Source organism: Periophthalmus magnuspinnatus, chromosome 16 (genome assembly GCF_009829125.3).
Source record: "Periophthalmus magnuspinnatus isolate fPerMag1 chromosome 16, fPerMag1.2.pri, whole genome shotgun sequence".
In the NCBI taxonomy this organism is placed as follows: domain Eukaryota; kingdom Metazoa; phylum Chordata; class Actinopteri; order Gobiiformes; family Gobiidae; genus Periophthalmus; species Periophthalmus magnuspinnatus.
The window spans coordinates 5,832,400-5,851,313 of NC_047141.1; the positions used below are offsets into that span (position 1 = coordinate 5,832,400).

An 18,914-nucleotide genomic window follows, 5' to 3' on the forward strand; every position below is an offset into this window, starting at 1 on the left:
GACAGAGCAACTCAAAAGCTTTAGTCCTGCTCTCAGTGACCACAGAGAGGTGGTGGTGTAGTACAGACACTCATGTTCACTCTTTACACACATGAATCTGGGGCTGGAAAAGCCTTCTTTTTTGTCTATATTTTATTATATGAAATATTTCATTTAAATGTATACTTTAACAACCGAAGACCAGGTTTTGTAGTATTTGATCAAAAATATTTATTCTGAAGAAAATTGAAATATGATGGAAAAGCAAATACATTAATAGTACTTTTGCAATATGTGATGTGTTCAGACACTTACACATCTCACATACCCTGCGTCAAGTCTCTTTTCATATTGTCTCTGCTGAAACTGTTTTCCCTGTTTGACTTGTGCGTGAAATCCTTTTTTGATTTTGGACTTGCAGCTGTTCTATCCATCTATCCATTTTCTTCCGCTTATCGGGGGCCGGGTCGCGGGGACAATAGTCTAAGCAGGGACTCCCAGACTTCCCTCACCCCAGACATGCCCTCCAGATCCTCCAGTGGGACCCCAAGGTGTTCCCAGGCCAGCCAAAAGACATAGTCCCTCCAGTGTGTCCTGGGTCTTCCCCGGGGCCTCCTTCTGGTGGGACATGCCCTAGGGAGGCGTCCTGAACAGATGATCAAGCCACCTCAGCTGGCTCCTCTCGACGTGGAGGAGCAGAGGCTCTACTCTGAGCTCCTCCTGTGTGACTGCGCTCCTCACCCTATCTCTAAGTGAGCGCCCACCCGCCCTGCAGAGGAAACCCATTTCGGCCGCTCGTCTTGTCCTTTCGGTCATTACCCAGAGCTCATGACCACAGGTGAGCGTGGGAACATAGAGTGACTGGTAAATCGAGAGTTTTACCTTTCGACTCAGCTCCTTCTTCACCACAATGGCTGCATCACTGCAGACGCTGCACTGATCCGCCTGTCAGTCTCACCCTCTCTCCGTCCCTCACTCGTGAGGATGAGGGACAGATGGAGGGACGCTGTTTTATGCGTTTATGTTAAGTGTCTATATTGAAAATGACAGAGTTTGGGCCAAAGTCTGACCAGACCTGTGGTATTGGAAAGAAACAAGTTGAGTTCTATGATCATGTGTGTTTGTGAATGAGAGCTGTGTCCAGTGTTCTGAGAAAGAGCCTGAGGACTGTGTGAGCTGATGACAACTGCTCCAAATGATGTGACCTGTGTCTAAGTCAGGCACATGTTTGATTCAAATGATCAAACTATATCAAAATATGCTAAAATGATTTAAATAAAAATGTAATGTTTTAAATCAATGATGTGGCGCCACCACGAGGAGCCTCGTTGTCAGCGCAGTGTATCTTGCAGTTCTCTCATAAATCCAGCAGGGGTCAGACAGTGCGCAACTAACGGACCTCAGAGGCGCCGCTACTTAAGTCTGTAAACGGGACCAGAGGCAATTCAACTGAAAGCTCTTTTACTGTTTACTACGTGTACTATGCTCTATGGTTTAGAGTAGAGGTGCCCAACCTTTTTTTTTATTTTTTTTATTTTTAATTTTTTTTATTGAGGGCCACATCTTAAAACATATTCCAGTGATCAATGTAGTGCAATGCTATAAACACATCTTTGACACAGCTGCTGTATATTAATACGGCTTAAAACACATTTTAGGTGTGTATCACACTGCAATGTGATGTGTGAGGTTATAGTGTTAGAAATTGTTTAATTTGCTGTTAAAAGTACTGCTTATGATCAATTGGGCCGGTTCAGCAGGAGGCCTGAGGGCCGCATTTGGCCCCCAGGCCATAGTTTGGACACCCCTGGTTTAGAGGAACACTCGCTCTTAACATTGTTAGTCGGTACTCCAGTAAACACGCATGCGCACTGCGCTCTGCTGTGCACCCGCCTGAACAGCAGGGGCAGTCTACTCCTCTCGGGTTCGTCCCGGACGCTCAGTGCGCAGACTCCGAGCGCGAGCACGTGTGAGTAGTTTGTGTTCTGTGCGCGCAGCTGGTCAGAGGCACGCGCAGGAGGAGAATCGCGCTTTAAACTTGTCACAATAACAACATGAGGCCAGGTAAGTGCAGACATATTGAGTTATATGTTCGTTATGTTATTTTTGTTTCAGGAGTGGGTCTAAGTGCGTGATGTCCATGAACCGCACAAAAGACCGCGTCATGGGAAACCATAGCTCCTCCAAACACGTGTCTCGTCTCTGAGTATTCTCTTGGTTTGCCTTGAAAATGTTCATCAGAACCACACATATTGTAACAATTTGTGGGATGCATGTCAAATTGAGCACGTTATAGTAGAGTTTGGGTCAGAAATGATGGACCTGTGTCGGGGACGCGGAGTCTGAGTGATTTTTGAGTGCGCACGTTCGTGTGCACAGTCACTATCAAACACTTTCGAAAACTTCTCACAAATTAAATGAAAAGATCTTACAAACGTCAGTATATTGATTCTGCTGTACAAGATGCATTATGTCGCACTGTTCAAGGCAAAACTTTGCTTCTTTTTTCAAGACAAATACTCCCAACAACTGCTCCTGAAGAGCCTAGATTCAAACTACGGACCGTGGTGGTTTTAGTTCGATTTAGGTTGGGTTAAGTTGAGTTAAGTGAAGCGGTTATTTGTCCAGCAGGGGCAGGAGTGAGCAGTGTGTGTGTTGCAGGGTTCAGTCCTCGTGGTGGAGGCAGAGGAGGCGGACGCGGAGGGTTTGGAGACAGAGGCGGCTTTGGGGACAGAGGCCGCGGCGGCTTCAGAGGAGGCCGAGGTAAGTGTCCCTCACCAGGCATCACTGGGGTAGTGATGCAGCACAAGCACAGTAGGCCTACTCATCTGGGTGTATTGGGCACAGTACAATACTAAAATCTTATGATTAAGGAGTCATTAGATTGTAGTGAACTTCATGTTGCTGTGTATTACACGGGTGTCTGTTGTACACACATACTTCAGCCATGGTTGATGTTGTAAAGTATGTTATTGCTCATCACATGTGTTCACACAAGTGGAGAGGCCATTGTAACGCAGGCTGTGTTGTGTAGGAGGAGGATTCAAGTCTCCAGACGGTGGAGGATTCCGGGGCCGTGGAGGAGGCAGAGGGACCCCCAGGGGCCGTGGTGGAGGCAGAGGTGGCCGAGGGGGCAGGGGAGGCTTTGGCGGAGGCAGGAAGGTCCTGGTGGAACCCCACAGACATGAAGGTACCAGTACTTACAGCATGCATGTGAAATAATCCCAAAGGGACTTCTCTGCAGTGGGGAGCAAGTATGTTATTTCATAGCATTTTACACACACACACACTACATTTTCTCACTTTTATGTACATTTGAGTAAACAATATTTGAACCTGTTCTTTAATTTACATGATGGATTCATGAGTTATCTTGATGTAAAGATGTGTTTATGATGCCAACAGAATAGTCTGTTGTTTACCTCAATAATTTTCTTTCTGATCAGAAATGTGAGTGCAACTGTCATAATGAAGCAGCTGCTGCAGATCTACAAAACGTTAACCAAAACTTAATCTTTAACATAGACTGTGCCTTTAACATTTTCTACTGAGCAGGCATTTCCTAACTATGGCCTGGGGGTCAGACCATTTTTTGACCCTCAGACCTAGCACAGAACTGGCCAAACTGATCATAGGCAGATATTTTACAGCAAATTAAATTAATTTTATCACCATAACCTTAATAACGTCACATTGAATGATACTGACCTAATATCAACTTATCAAAGCTATGAGGGCTCTGTCAAAACTATGTTATATGCACCCATATTAGCCACAGATCTTTGGCACTTTGGCTTTGAATATGTTTCAAGATGTGGCCCTCTTGGAAAAAATGTTTTTTACACTCCTGCTGTACAAACTGTATATACTGTTTGAACCTGCCATGTTGTAAAAAGTGTGTGTGTGTGTGTGTAGGTGTGTTCATCTGCAGAGGCAAAGAGGATGCTCTTGTCACAAAGAACATGGTGGTAGGAGAGTCTGTATATGGGGAGAAGAGGATCAGTGTGGAGGTAACTCACCTTGTACAAGTCTTTGAAATACTTTGAATCCCCCAAACATCTTTATGAAATGTGTTTTATATAATCAGTTGTTCTTGTTCATCTATAGGAAGGAGAAACAAAGATTGAATACAGAGCCTGGAACCCGTTCCGCTCAAAGCTGGCAGCAGCCATCTTGGGAGGAGTGGATCAGATCCATATTAAACCAGGGGCCAAAGTCATGTACCTGGGGGCCGCCTCGGGAACCACAGTGTCCCATGTGTCAGACATCGTTGGCCCAGTGAGCAGGACTACTCTATATTACTCTCATCATACAGGCTAAGAATCATCTCTGTGTTAGCTGTTTGCTTCAAATTAAGATGGTGCTAGATATTTTGCTCTGGAAGGATGAGGCAAACTATCTTAAGCCCTATTCCTAACCTTAACTATTCTCCTAACCTTAAATCCTCACTATCATACTATCCAATCAAAGCTTTGTTCCTAAACTTCATTTGTACGAATGACCAATCACATACAGCAGCCTTATCCACCTTTATCTTGATCTATCTGGGAACCCAATGAGAGCACTTGGGCTCTTTTTCATGGGTGCCCTGTTCAAAATACAATACACATAAAAAACAAACATCGCCAACAAAGTCCAAATACCTTCTGAAAGAGGCATTCATTGTTCTATATAAAACAAGTTTGGCAGCACCAGGATTAAATGTATTTTTGGTCTGATGCCTGCAGGAAGGGCTGGTATACGCAGTGGAATTCTCTCACCGATCAGGCAGAGACCTCCTCAACGTGGCGAAGAAGCGCACCAACATCATCCCCATCATTGAAGACGCCCGCCACCCGCACAAGTACCGCATGTTAGTGGGTATGTACTAGTCTTGTCGCGACAACATTTTAAACTCAATTTCTATACTAAGGCATAAACTTGATACCAGTTTCAACAATAATTTAAACACTTTCTTTAGACAATAGAATGTGATGTTCCACATCAAATGGTAATTCTTTCTTTCATATTCCCATGTGGCCTTACATCTGTAATTAGGTAGATTCCATAGTGGTCCATGGGTATATATTAGTATATGTAGCCTTATACTTGTTGTTATTCAGCTCAAGATCATTCTATAGCTAGTCAACAAAGGTTAATTTCTGTCCCTTGAATGTGACTTTTCAACACTAATTTTAGTCAAGATTAGCATCTGATTTGTGATACTTCTGACAGCCCTCGTACACGGCAGCCACCCGCACAAGTAGTGCATGCTAGGGGGTATGTATCATTCCCTCTGGAGGCACATGCCATCCTGGCCTGAAATATTTTATCTTCTGTTATATTGATTTTGGGTACACAACACAAAAAAGGTTCGGAATTGTTGGCAACAAAGTTTTGTCTCACACTTCTTAACTCAAGCACTAGACAAATCTGTTCACTTTAGTAATAGCTATATTGTCAGTTATATTTTGTCCTTTCTGCCACTGTGACATTGCACCATGACACAGAAACAGCTGTCTGGGGTAGTGTCATGGTTGTTTCCTTATAGTTCTCAAATCATCAACTGTTTACTTTGTCACTCTTGAAAATGCACCATGACAGAGAATCAAGTGTCTAGGATAGTGTCAGGCAGTTGGTTTACCATGATTCTTATTAACAATGTGCCTGATTGGATGAAAAAAGTGACCCTGTCAGTAGCTTTTGTATTACCTGACAAAATGCTTTGCAAAATTAATAGATGAATTAATTTAATTACTTTAGTCAAAAAAAAATTCTTATCTAGCAGCTTGTTCCACTCAGTGCAATGAATGACGTAAAGAGCATGTATATTGACAAGAATACATTAAAACCAGGTACAGTCCCTTTAATACTTTTGATGCCTCAAATCCAGCAAAACAATCTTGATGCAAAATTTTCTACAAAGAACATTTATGAAATTTAAAATCTGAAGCCATTTCAAGTGCCCCTGCTAAGTCTCTGCATACACCCAGAAACACTGCTCTCAAAGTAGTTCACATTAGTGTTGCAATGAAACTAACATTTCAAACAATTTCAATATTAAGGAATACAATTAATGAGAATAAAACACAATTTCTTTAGACAATATAATGATTTTCATTATTAGATCATGGTTCTTTCATATTCCCATGTGTCCTTATATCTGTGTAATCCCTCAGTGGTCCAGGTATGTTCCATAGTGGTCCATGGGTGTATACTAGTCTATGTGATCTTGTACTTGTCTGATGCAGCTCAATATCATTCTAAAGCTATTCAGGAAATTTTCCTTTCTGTCCTGTGAATGATTCTGATTTCCGATACCCTACCTCATATTGTATTGTCCAGCCTGCTAGTAGATACAATAGTTAATTGTTTACATTGCCAGTAACAAAAACAAATTCATCTTATCCTCCGCAGGTATGGTGGATGTCATTTTTGCAGACGTAGCGCAGCCTGACCAGACCAGAATTGTAGCTCTGAATGCTCACAACTTTCTTAGAAATGGTGGACACTTTGTCATTTCCATAAAGGTAAGCTGCTGCCAAATGGGAAGCTCTTTACTATAGATGTTTTTGGTTTATACTAGCCCCAGTTTGCTTCAGCCTGAAGCAAAACTACAATGATGGGTACTGTCCATCACTTACTGGTATCTTCCACTTTTTTTGCTTATTCAGAATCATAATTACTTTTATTCATCCCCAAGGCAATATTCTTTTTGTTACAGGCATAGAGCTGACCAGCAGTAGAAATGTCTAATCGAAATGCAGTTAAAATAAAAATGATAAAAATTTCATATTTTTACTGTGTATCTATCAACCAAATTCAAATACTTCAAATAAAATGAACTTGCATTATAACCCATATAAATATAGTACCCTCCCAAAAGTACATGTGCATGTACAATTTTATACTGAGATATTGTGATAATGAACTGAATATTGTAAAAGGACTGTACAAAGAGAATTTGACAGTAGCGGTGTGGCATAAGTCTTGCTGAGCGAGCTCTTGCACTAACCAGCACACTAAACCCATTGATACTTGGCACCTGTGAATGAAATAACATTTGAAGTTATGGAGGAAAGCTACATGACCCATCTTCTGTCTCTACTTCCAGGCCAACTGTATAGACTCAACGGCAGCCCCTGAGGCAGTCTTTGCCTCTGAGGTGAAAAAGATGAGCTCTGAGAACATGAAGCCCCAGGAGCAGCTCACTCTAGAGCCCTATGAGAGGGACCATGCTGTGGTGGTAGGCATCTACAGGTGTGTACTACTCACCCAATTTGACCTCTCCTTCAGGATCACAACATGTCCACCTGCCCAAATCAGCAAAGTCTCCTGTAGAGACTGGGCTAAAAAGCTATGTGATAACAAAATACACATCTGTTTCTGAAACTTTATAAAAGGTATTACAACATTTTTCTGAATCTTGGATTTTAAACGTGCTTTTTGGACTGAAAATAACTGTCATGGATATTGGTTAGCACGTAGCTGGTTAGCCTCCACGGCGCTTTTGAACTTAAATATAATATTTTAATATTTTCTATGGGAAAAATACATGGAAAATTTACTTCTGGAACCAGAGCCGACTTCGAAGTTGGCGGGACTGTTGAGCTCCATGAGAGACACCCCTGGATTAAATAAAAGTTGAATAGTAAAATTCAGCAGCAGTACCCAAACCATAGACCTCTGTCCATCAAAAGTAAAATACATCTAATGATTCCTAATTGAGCTGGAGGTCCAGCACATTGAGCTTCTGTTCAGGTGCGCCCCCTAGTGTCCACTGTAGGACACTGTTCAGCCTCTAAATGTGGAAATGGTGGAGCATAATCACATGTTTTAATCCACTTTTAGATTTTGCTTTTGTGGATTTAATTGTGTAATCATTGTTTCATTTATGCTCAATTTCTGCCAAGCTATAGGCAGCCTATTTTAAAGGCACTATACCTGATTTTTACAGTCTTTAAAACTTGGAAGAACATAACTAATTCATTTTAAGTAGTTTGCAGTGGTACGCATTTATTAGCTAACAACTAGCATGCCAACATAGACATCTTGAAAATCTGACAATAAAATTCAAATTATTTCTAAATGGACATGGACTGCATTCAGTAGACTTTTTTGACCTCAGGAGTAGTTTATACAATCTATCTGTACTGGGGTAAGACGAATTTTGCTCAAACACATGGGGAAAAAACGTGTACAGGGCCTTTAAGTGTGAGCAAATGGATTGGGTCTTTAAAATAAGCCTATATGAGATTCAAAATGAAAGTGAGGGGTAAAGATGAGTTTACCTAACGTGTTTCTCTTGTTTCTCTAGACCTCCTCCAAAGCAGAAGAAGTGATGTGGATGGAGTGGGATCTTCTGTCATTGTGATCTGTTGAAGCATTTTCAGTTAAAGCAGAGAGTAGTTTGTATTTTTAATTATGACATGTATATTGCTTTTATTGTTTTTGTATTTTTTTCCCGATATTTCTGGTCAAGAAGTCCTTTTCAGTACATTTAATATGGCTGTTTTGTGAACTGCTCTGGATTTTGTAGCTAAATGGACAAATGAAATGTACAGACTTTATTAAAAACTATTGGAGCTGCCATAATTTGTTGTGTGTACTTTTGGTAGAGGATATTAGAAAAACCTTTGCATTAAGTGTGATTCTAGTGTGCAAAGGAAAAGCTGGTGGACACAGTAGCCTACCTGGAGAATATCATCTGTAGGATGGGATGGGTCTTTTGGGTTTGGACTGGAGTAAGTCTATGTCAAGAGTTAATCACCTTGTCTCTGTGCCTCTATTCAGTCATAGTCTGCTGCTAGAGCTTCAGCAGACACACTTTTTGCCTGATGACTGGTACTGCCTTGTGCCTTACATTTGCAGTAGATGCCCAGTGAACATAGTGTAACTGTTGCTCGAGGGGGCTTTATATTCAAAGAAACCTGCATTTTTGTGGCACGTCTAAATTTAAGTTGTCAAAGAAGGGTCAGACGTGTGTGCTATAATCCCCGACCATGTAGCTGCAAGCAAAGCTCATAAAACGTGTACTGCTTGCGGCCACAGAACAAATGTGGACCCAAACCTAACTTTAGCAGCACTTTGCTCTGTGCTGGGATCTGGCAGCCATTTTGTGGGAACCGTCTGTGGAGCGCGCTGGGCCGTGCTCGCCTGGCGTCGGGAGTGCGCTCAGTGCAGCCCCTCTACTGTGACCGATGTTACCACCACAGAGGGGCTGCCCGGTTAGCCTTAGCGATAACATTGGCTTTTATTGTCCGTTCTCGCCGTTTTCCGAGCTCTAACAGCCGGCTTCACCTCCGAGCAGACTGCACTGAGCGGACAGTCTTCCTCTGTTTCAATGGCAGCGTTTTTATGGACCGTTAGCATGCTAGCTAACAGCTAGCTAGTTCCGTTAATTATTATTTATATAAATATTAGTAATGCTGGTGGGTTAGTTTTTCTTGGACCGACTGCTGCTGTTGTGGCTTCAGTAAAGGTGTACGTCGATAAGCGGAGGGCTGAGCAGGAGCGGTCAGTTGGAGCTGTCAGTGGCCGCTCACAGCTAAAGTTGAGCCGGTGACAGGAGTCCGTCTCCGGCGGCACCTTGGTGCCACACGCACCGCGCTTTGGCAAAGGCACCATCGGATTTATCGGCCCTTGTATTGGAAGACACCGTGGGGATTTGGACACTGGTGGGAGAAGGACTACTGACCCGACGGGGTTGGTTCGTGTGGACAGGTAGAGCTGGTTCCGATCATGGCTGCTACACGGCACTGGCACCGACACACCGCCTGAGGTAAGTGTGAGCATTGTGCTGTATTGTCCGGTAAAAGCCGGTACTGCTTTGGGCGTTCTCTAGTGCTAATGCAGCGCGGGCTCGTGGTATGAGGCCGGTACCGGTGACTCAGGCGGGCCCGTTCCTCTGTGTCCTCCCTCCGACCCTACCCGTTCCATCAGCAAATGCACATTGTGACAAAGATGTGGTCAAAGGCTCATTAGTAACGTTAGTTATCTGAGTGGTAAACCACCCCGAGTGTTTTGGAGACAGCACCAGCTGCTGCTCGCCCCGTCAGTACCAGGCTTGAGCATCCTGTGGACAGCCCAGTGAACGGCCGCTTCGTGTGAGGAGTAGCCATGTCATCTGTGCTGGAGGCACACGCCACAGAACACCAATCAGAACCAGGGAGCCGGGCAGCACATTGCCTTGATACTGGTTTGTGCAGATGCACTGGGCCAGGCTCCTTATGAAACTGCGCTCATCTACCGTTCTAGTTGTCGCATATAGGCTATGTCCAGTGATCCACTTGTGCACATTTTAGACGGCCTTTTGTTGTGCCTTTACCTGCTTATGCAGCTAGTGCGTTTTTGCAACCTTTCTGTGTCTCTACCCATATCTACCGCATGAGCCCCAGCCCCTACCCTGCCCCCGAGTGGAGCACGTCTCTCTGATGATCCAGGATTAACAAAAATCACCAGCATCACACCTGCACTGTGCTCCTTTTCACACAGGCTGCTCCGACCCACATGTGCCCTGCAAAGCTTTTGTTCACATTATATCTATACAGTCATCTTGCCATCAAGTCACCTGCGCATGGGTCTCATTGTAGAAATCACATGCAAGCTGGATTGCACTCGATCTGTAAAGCAGGACCAGAACAGTCCAGTAACTGCTACATAGTGGATCAAACTTTTAGCGAGCACAACAAAACTCAAACTAGCCTAGTTAAGAAGCCTACTTGACCTGCTAATTGGGACTAACCGCTTGTTTCTTTTAGGCCTGCTCATAAATAGTTTAGTTCTACACTTTAGGTGACATGCTAAAAGATGCCATTTGTAGTCTGCCCCTACAATTCATCTGTGGGCTTGGCCTTCATCGATTCTATTGCTTCATAATTGGCTTCCTGTTTGCATTTTCCTTAAGCAGTGCATCCCTGTCACCATGCTGATTAGTTAAATAAATAACCAAATGGCAGAAGTGGCTTTAGATTTTTTATAATAAGGGTTATTCTTGGTCCACTCATTTGGATTAAACTAGACTTAACTGGAGAGTAGCTGTGCACATTTTGCACGAAACCTGGTACAGTCTTCAGCTGAAAATTCACCTTAGTCGATGCACATTGTTATATTTATATTGTCATGTCATGGGTAAATTGTGTTCAATTCTATTAAATAACCAAAATATTGTTCCTTGAGGGGCCACTTACCACAAGGAAGTGCTGCCAGAGATGGACATCAATAAGAAAGTGATGGAGAGCAACAGCTGAGGCAGAGCGCTCTGAAATCCTGACCTGCAGACCAGGTCCTGGTCAGTCCTCAGTAGCCCGTCCAGGGGGCAGGGCAGGAGCAGCAGCCTCTGTGTGAAACCAGAACCATAAATTGCATGGCAGATTTGCACTAGCAACCTGCAGCATAGCACGATCTTCAATTTTACAAAGCAGATATCCTCTCAAGAGCATGCACTGCTCAGCTCTGAACATAACAGCTCCCAAGTTTGTAAGTACCACTGGGGATCGTTTACAGGTTAGGTACTACCAGTAACAAAAGAATTAGCCTTTTTAGTTTCTTTTGACAAGTTGACTGGTGGGTCATGGGAGTGCTCTATCCATGGGTCGGAAAAAATGTGCACCATTGCCAAAGCAATGAACAATTAAAAACATATCTTTGGAGTTATAAAAAAAGTCCTCAAAATGTCTGCTACAAGGAGCTGAAACCCATAAATAGAAAGAAAAGAATAAAAACAAAAACTGAAATGTACCCAGCCCTGGTGGTGCTATAGAATTTGTCATTGTTCCATATGAATTTGCTATAAATTAATGAAGAGTACAAAACATTTTCTTGCTCTCACATAAGTAGGATCTGTGGCAAAAGTAGCTAGTAGTAGTCACTTCTGTACTTGCTCAGTATTCATAAAAATACCAAAAAATATGATAAATGCTAATAAATATAAACTGAATATGAATTTCTGTTATGGGCAGAGGGGCTCTGCTGAGTGGCCAGATCTGTGATCAGGGGCCACTAGAGTGGACAGTGGCTGTAGTTGTCAGAATGGCCTGCAGAGTGGACTGGTAGTAGTGGTCACAGGGCCTGACAGAGTGGACAGTGGCTGTAGTGGTCAGAGTCCTGGTAGTGTTTTACATCCGTGAGTTGTTCTTTCATGTCACTAGGCTTTATCCTGACATTTTTACTGAGCGTCTACAGTTGTGATTGCTGTAGGCTGAAACAACTCTACACGTATGACTGTAGTAGTCCATAACAACTCTACTTGTGTGACTGCAGTAGGCTGAAACAATTTTACAGGTGTGACTGTAGTAGTCATATACAACTGTGCCGGTGTGACTGCAGTAGTCCGTAACAACTCTACAGGTGTGAAAGCAGTAGGCTGAAACAACTCTACAGGTGTGACTGTAGTAGTCCGTAACAACTCTGCAGTCGTGACTGCAGTAGACTGAAACAGCTCTACAGGCGTAACAACAGTAGACCAAAACAACTCTACAGGCGTGACTGCAGTAGGCCGAAACAGCTCTACAAGTGTGACTGCAGTAGACTGAAACAACTCTGCAGGCGTGACTGCAGTAGACTGAAACAACTCTGCAGGCGTGGCTTAAACAACTCTACATATAGTGTATAATAACGCGTGACTTTTATAAAACTGAAGTGATGTTAGGGCATTGTTGTGTGTTTGACCCATTCGTCTGTGGGTGTTGGGGTACTGGTTGTGCTGATTAATCATGTGATAGGGGCAGTCCTATGTGTTAAGCTGAAACTATTATTTTTATAATAATAGCTACCTGTAACCTGGTTTGGTTTAGGACTGAACAATGAACAACTCATGCACAGAACAATTCTCCATAAATATACAAAAGCATGATACAAAACTGTACACAACAACTTCACAAATCTGATGGGATGTCCAGTAGCTTCATTAGCAGGAAGTACGCAGATTGTGTTGTGATAGTGCTCTGAAGGGGGAATGACTTAACACGGAGAGCAAAGGGAGGGGCAGACTCCAAGTGTCAAAAACGAAAGTGAAACATGTTAAAATGTTATTTTTGGAGGATATAGCATTTTCAAAATGATAAAAAAAACCACAGTGATCTAAATACATTATCTGTTAGCAATTAATACCCCATACAAGTAAAATACCCCTTCTTTAAAAACTTAACATGTGAAAGAAGACTGAAGTATAAACATTCAAGCTAATACAAGAATCCCATTCTCTTCAAAACTGTTTTTATATTGATACAATTCAGAATATTTTGTTTGCGGTGGAAATTGTGTTTTTAAATTTGGTCTTTCTGTTTTCTTCTTACCACCATTCAAATTGTGATTTTGATTGGATTATGATCAATATTGCAGTGTTATTTCAGGTCTTTTTTAAGGAGTTAGGTGAATTTGAGATGTGAAAAAGTTGATGTCATTATGTGAGTTTATTTTGTTCTGTGGTGTTTGGCTTGAAAAGCTATGCAATATTATCATAACGCTGCCAACTACTATGCACTTGACACCAAACTACAGTGGTATTACACGATCCAAATATAGTCGAGGTCCACACAAAATAGGTCATTCACCAATGCAACATGTAGGCTCACCTGCTTAGAATTATAGCCTGTCAATGAATGAACAACACAGACAAATTGAACCAACTACTACTAGATTAAGTGGTAAAGAGTTCTCGTCTACTGCCAGCTCCAGTCCATTCCCTAAAGAAAACCTCACACACTTTGTTTTGTTTTGTATCATAATTATGGCAGAATATTACATTTAAGTTTTACAATAATTGTAAGAATCATCAAAATTGACACCATGACCAACCAACAGTGAATATTATTTTACAATATTGTTTAAAAGATGATTATTCTGCAAGTATGTCACTTACAGCTTTCTGAAACTTTCTATGATAAAGTAAAGTGACATCAGATACTGAAGCCCTGAACATTTAGGTCTAGAATTTAGATTGATTTAACTTGCTAGTAAAATTCTTACGATTGTCACCTTGTGTTTGGAAGTACATATAAATATGTATATGTACCAAAAATATATATGTGAATGATGATATATTGATATATGCAGTACTTAATCATGCTTTAGTGTATACAGCAACCTGCACAGTGAGAGAATGAGACACTTCTTTAAGTAGTGATAAATAAATGCACAACAAACAGCACTACAAGTATAAAGCTATTTTAATCCTATGTCATGTTTATTTTACTATAATCATGAATTTCAATGTAAAAGTATTCTAAGCATTCAAAATCTTATAATGTAACAGAATACCTTAGCAAAATGCCATTTCTCTCACCTTAGATAAACAATTTAGAGTTTTGCTCATTGATTCTGTAGAAATCCACATTTTTCAGTCTTCTATGATATTTTTTTCCCTTTCCTTTTTCCTTACTACCAGCCATATTTGTTTTGATACAAGTGGACGATATGTGTCCCTGGTTCGCAAATACATCCTGTCAGTCATGCCCATTTGAACTCTGAGATTCAGCTACTCATGTCTTTGTAAAGTATTGAAGAAATGTGAATTCTAGCAAAGGATGAGCAGGATAATCTGGAGATGACTGTTTTTTGAACAATCCATCACTAAGGCTGGGTATCGATACTCGGTCCCAAGTAGGAACAGACTGAAAAGCTTCAGTAAGTGCTGGTTCTTTCCATGCCAACTTTCTGCATGTAGGCCTACATGTGTCCATACAAATGGAGGGTGTCACCTTCCCGGTAAAACAAAAAAAGTATTCAAAAACACATCAAGTCTCCAGTGTGGGGCCTTTAAAGTATCTCAAAGTCAAAATGTAGTAATAGTAAATCCACATCCAGTCAGTCTGCAGTGCACGTGTAAAGTTGAAGCTAAACAGATTATATGAACCAAACTGCTTGTCTGTGTAAATATTTATCATCATCTTCTGCTTAGGTAACCGCATAGTAAAAGCATTAACAAAAAACACATGCTTGGTGCAGTAAATGAATAAAATGAAAGTGAAACTTCGTGTGAGTCCAGATCCGGATCAGCTCTGTGCTTTGATTCAAATATGAAGAGTTCAAACACATCACAGAGGCTGAGCAGCTACCTGCTAACCAATATACATAACATGGTTGTTTTAAGTCCAAAAAGCACATTATGCACAAAAGCACAAAATGCTTTATTTTATAAAGTTTCAGAAAGAGATTTTAATACAATTAGAGGTGGTCATTAGTTACCACAGAGCTGATAAGCCCTGAGCAAGCTTCCAAACTTTCAATATTTTTTTTTTTTGCCAAGTCTATGAGAAAAATGAATGGAAAATGTACTTCCGGTACCAGGGGCGGACAAACATTGTTGAGCTCCATATCAGATTTGTACAAAATTTTCTCGCGCACAAAATGGGACTATGGGACTGCGGGGCACTGGTGGCAGCATTTTAGTCATGAATACAAAGACAACCCCTTTAGCTCCAGTGTGAACTGGATTGTTATTGCAGAGGTGCTGTATTAGGCCAGTAAATATTTTTTTGTATAGCCCATAATTACTCGATATCATTACACTTTCTTTGGAAAGTCCCCTCTTATTGGGTGGAATTGAGCATCGGCAGATACCGATATTAGAAGGATAAAAGATGGAAATATATCCTTGCGATATTTGTTCTGCCCTTGAAACTGCAGTGCACTGTGAAAGAGCATAGAAGAAGAACTGATATCCAGGTAGCAACAGAACAGCTACAGGTCAGACTGGTGCCCAAGTCTGTGTGGAGCTTTGTGCACAGCGCTTCAACTGGGACCTTGAAATGGAAAAGAGAGCCTCATCAGTCACAATGACATCATTTTTTACTCTAAACTGTTGCATAGTTCTATTGTTGAAAAGGAAAGATATATCTATTGATTCCTGCACTGGTTGGTTTCGGCTGTTGAAAATCCCAAATAATGGAAACAGGACAATGACTAACAGAATGTGGTCTTTTGGATGTGTGGACCTGCTGAAAAATGGGGGCAAATGTCCATCACATAAAATTTTTTTTTTTTGTGAATAGACAGTAAAGTCTTTTACTGTATGTTAAAATATTTTTTCCTGTCTCGTAAAGAAATAAATAATGATTGATGCTGCAGCTCATTTGCTAATTCTGCTGCCCCATGTGCACTTTCTGGGACTTGGACTCCCCTGGAAAAGAGAATCCAAATCTCAGTTGCACTATCCTGGTTAAATTAGGATGAATAAATAAATACACTTCTTCTCCACTCTTCTCCTCTCCATATCTCTGCCTAACCTTCTTTGGGGGGGTTTAAGATTTTTCTTTTTCATAAAATTTAAACCCAAGTGGTGAGTCTAACAGTAGTGTCAGCCTGATACAACCCTTGGATGCACAATCTGCACTGCATCTTTAAAGGAATATGACCTCTACTGTTTTGAATATGGTACTGCGTACTCAGGTCCAAACTTTGGTCCTTCTGTCCCATGAACAGAGCAGTCAGGGGCCCTTCAGCTTTTGTTCACCCACTGACGACTCCTAGGATTGTTTCATTCTTCTGGAAGTATCAGCGGCAAAACTTACATAGCAAAGGAAGCTATAGGCTAAATGACTCACATTACAAGTGTCAACAGTCACTCAAATATAGTAAGTGAAAACTGTAAAAATCCACAGCATCTTACTTTAAAATTGCACTGTGTCACTTTTCCGGTGGTGCTTCTTTCTTGTTTGTCTCCATAGAGTTGTTAATGCTTTACTACGAGGAATCACTGTAAGAATGAATGTTTTTCATGCCATGGTCTTTTTGAGTAATACAAAAATGCTAAATGCAATAAATGTGAGAGAGATTTAATGCCATACTGTGGAATACTTCTGGCAAAACATTTACATTTTCCTGGAGCCAAGCAGGTAGTGGACCCTTCGTGCCACCGTAGTTACATATTGTGCCTTTAACAACATCAAATACATCATTTATCCAAGATGTAAAAAGTTGTGACTGTGCGAGTGTCACTTCAGTTGACTATCTGAGTGCAGTCTGTGTACTGAAGATCTCTGCTTTGGCAAAATGGCACACACTGTCAACACTGCTTACTTTGTTTACTTATACAAATTAGCCATGTGCTCCATGCTTTTAGTTCATATGCCATAGGTACTTCTATCAGACCTGCTAAACCTCAAGACAATTTCCAGTAGGTATAACTGCACATGACTAAAGTGACAACATTAGAATTGGTTGGATATGACACAGTGCAGTGACCCTGGACACTCATACACATTTGATATAATGCATTTGAACTGAACACTAAGGCTTGATTGTGAGGCGTTTCCCCACATGTGTCTGTATAGCATACATGTACAGGTTTGGTTCAAGACGCTCAGCAGCCTGGCCTCCATAGCGCACCTCTATTTCCTCTTCGGCTTATCATATGGCCGAGCCTGCTTGTTTTTATCTCTCTGGCACCGCCAAGTGCTGAGACAGAGAAGGGGCTGTGGAGTGGAGAGAGCCCCGCTCGTTTGCTGACAGCACCCTGCAGTAGCAGCATGGTAATTCTGCTCTATCTTTCTTCTGCATCATGTTTACCTAGCAACAAGCATCATCCGCAACTGGCTATCCCATTGGTCATTTGAAAACGCACCGGGGACCAATGGCAGAGCTGTTACTATGGTGCGGCGTGTAGTTGCCGGGTGGAATTTTGCTGCAAGGCACGTGAGACTCCGGGTTTGCTTTCCTCCTCACTCTGGCTTTGTAATCTCCATTGTCTGGTTGTTAGCACAGCTCCACGCGCTTTAGAAGCAGCTAGTTACTAAGTGTGCTATGGATATGTTTACATGAACATTCACTCATGTGCTCATCATTCCTTCAAATGTCAGCAACAACAGCTGCAGTTGAAAGCATGCTGAAAATGAATACCTACTAAAGATGTTCTTGTGTTAAACAGACGTTTTATGCAGTGGCTCAAATGCTCACAATTATCAGATATTATCATAAAATTATTTTATTAATATGTTGGCCATCAAAATGAATGGTCTATTTTTGGTCTAACGATTAAATCTTGTAATAACATTAAAGTAGTCCATGAACAAGTCTGTGCGCTCCCTGGTAGTACTTGATCCTGCTGCTTTGAGCATGGAGCAGGTGATGTATATGTTGCAGTAGATTTTGGACGTGGTTGACCCCTATTCTGTGCAGTGTTGTATTACGGAGGGACTACTTTTAACTAAAGGAGCTGTCAGAGGAGTGCACTTTTGACGCGTTTGGCTGTTCCCAGGCAGCATTGTGCCTGATTTAGCTGGTATGCTTGGATAGCAACAGCAACAACTTTTAGCCTTGAAAGGTTTGTGAGGGGAAGTGGCACATCTGAGCTGTGAGCATGTGGACCCCCCTCCTGTGCGTGTCTCCACCCCCAGCCTGTCTGCCTGCCTCCCCCCGCAGTCTTTTTTACCTGACATCTTCAAACTATTTCCGCGTCATTCCTGCCTCGCTCTGTTGGAGGAGACGCTGGGAAACTAAGCTCATGGCCCCTCCCACCGACCCACTCGCGAGCCAATTAGATCCCAGAGCAGGGCTTTATGCAGCCAATCGCGTGGCGGCTGCCGTGGCGTTGGGTAGCAACAGAGAGGGTGCATGCTGACGGACTACAGGCGCTTTTCTCCAGTAACACAAGTTTCTGTCTGATCTGAAGACTCATGCCAACTGTTAGCTGCGTCATATTCATACTGATTTATTGTGCTAGCTTAATACACAATGTCACAGGCTGCAAATGGACTATATTCTTAGTTTAAGAAGAGTTACACCAATTATTACTAGACTATAGTACACTTTGTGCTCTGTTTGCATTGACAGTTTAGCAGGTTCTCAGCCACAGGTGTTTCTTCTTGTTATATTTGTAATAGGAGATATAAAGCGGAGCTTAGAGAATATGTATGGCTACATATAAAGTTCCAGTATATATATCCTGCTGTTACTATAAATGGACAGGACCAGAGAGGTCCGCTTGGAGCGACAACAGCTGCACTTGGTGGGGTTGT

General features: G+C 41.9%; 1 protein-coding gene across 1 annotated transcript; it reads left to right on the plus strand.

The window, feature by feature from the left end:
- Positions 1 to 1,925: 1,925 nt before the first annotated feature.
- Positions 1,926 to 8,549, plus strand: fbl (fibrillarin). The gene is made up of 9 exons (XM_033980770.2): positions 1,926 to 2,043; positions 2,641 to 2,742; positions 3,014 to 3,169; positions 3,895 to 3,989; positions 4,087 to 4,257; positions 4,707 to 4,839; positions 6,376 to 6,488; positions 7,073 to 7,218; positions 8,276 to 8,549. The coding sequence occupies exons 1-9, from the start codon at positions 2,034 to 2,036 to the stop codon at positions 8,298 to 8,300; spliced, it is 951 nt and encodes a 316-aa protein (XP_033836661.1). The 5' UTR covers positions 1,926 to 2,033; the 3' UTR covers positions 8,301 to 8,549.
- Positions 8,550 to 18,914: the final 10,365 nt, after the last annotated feature.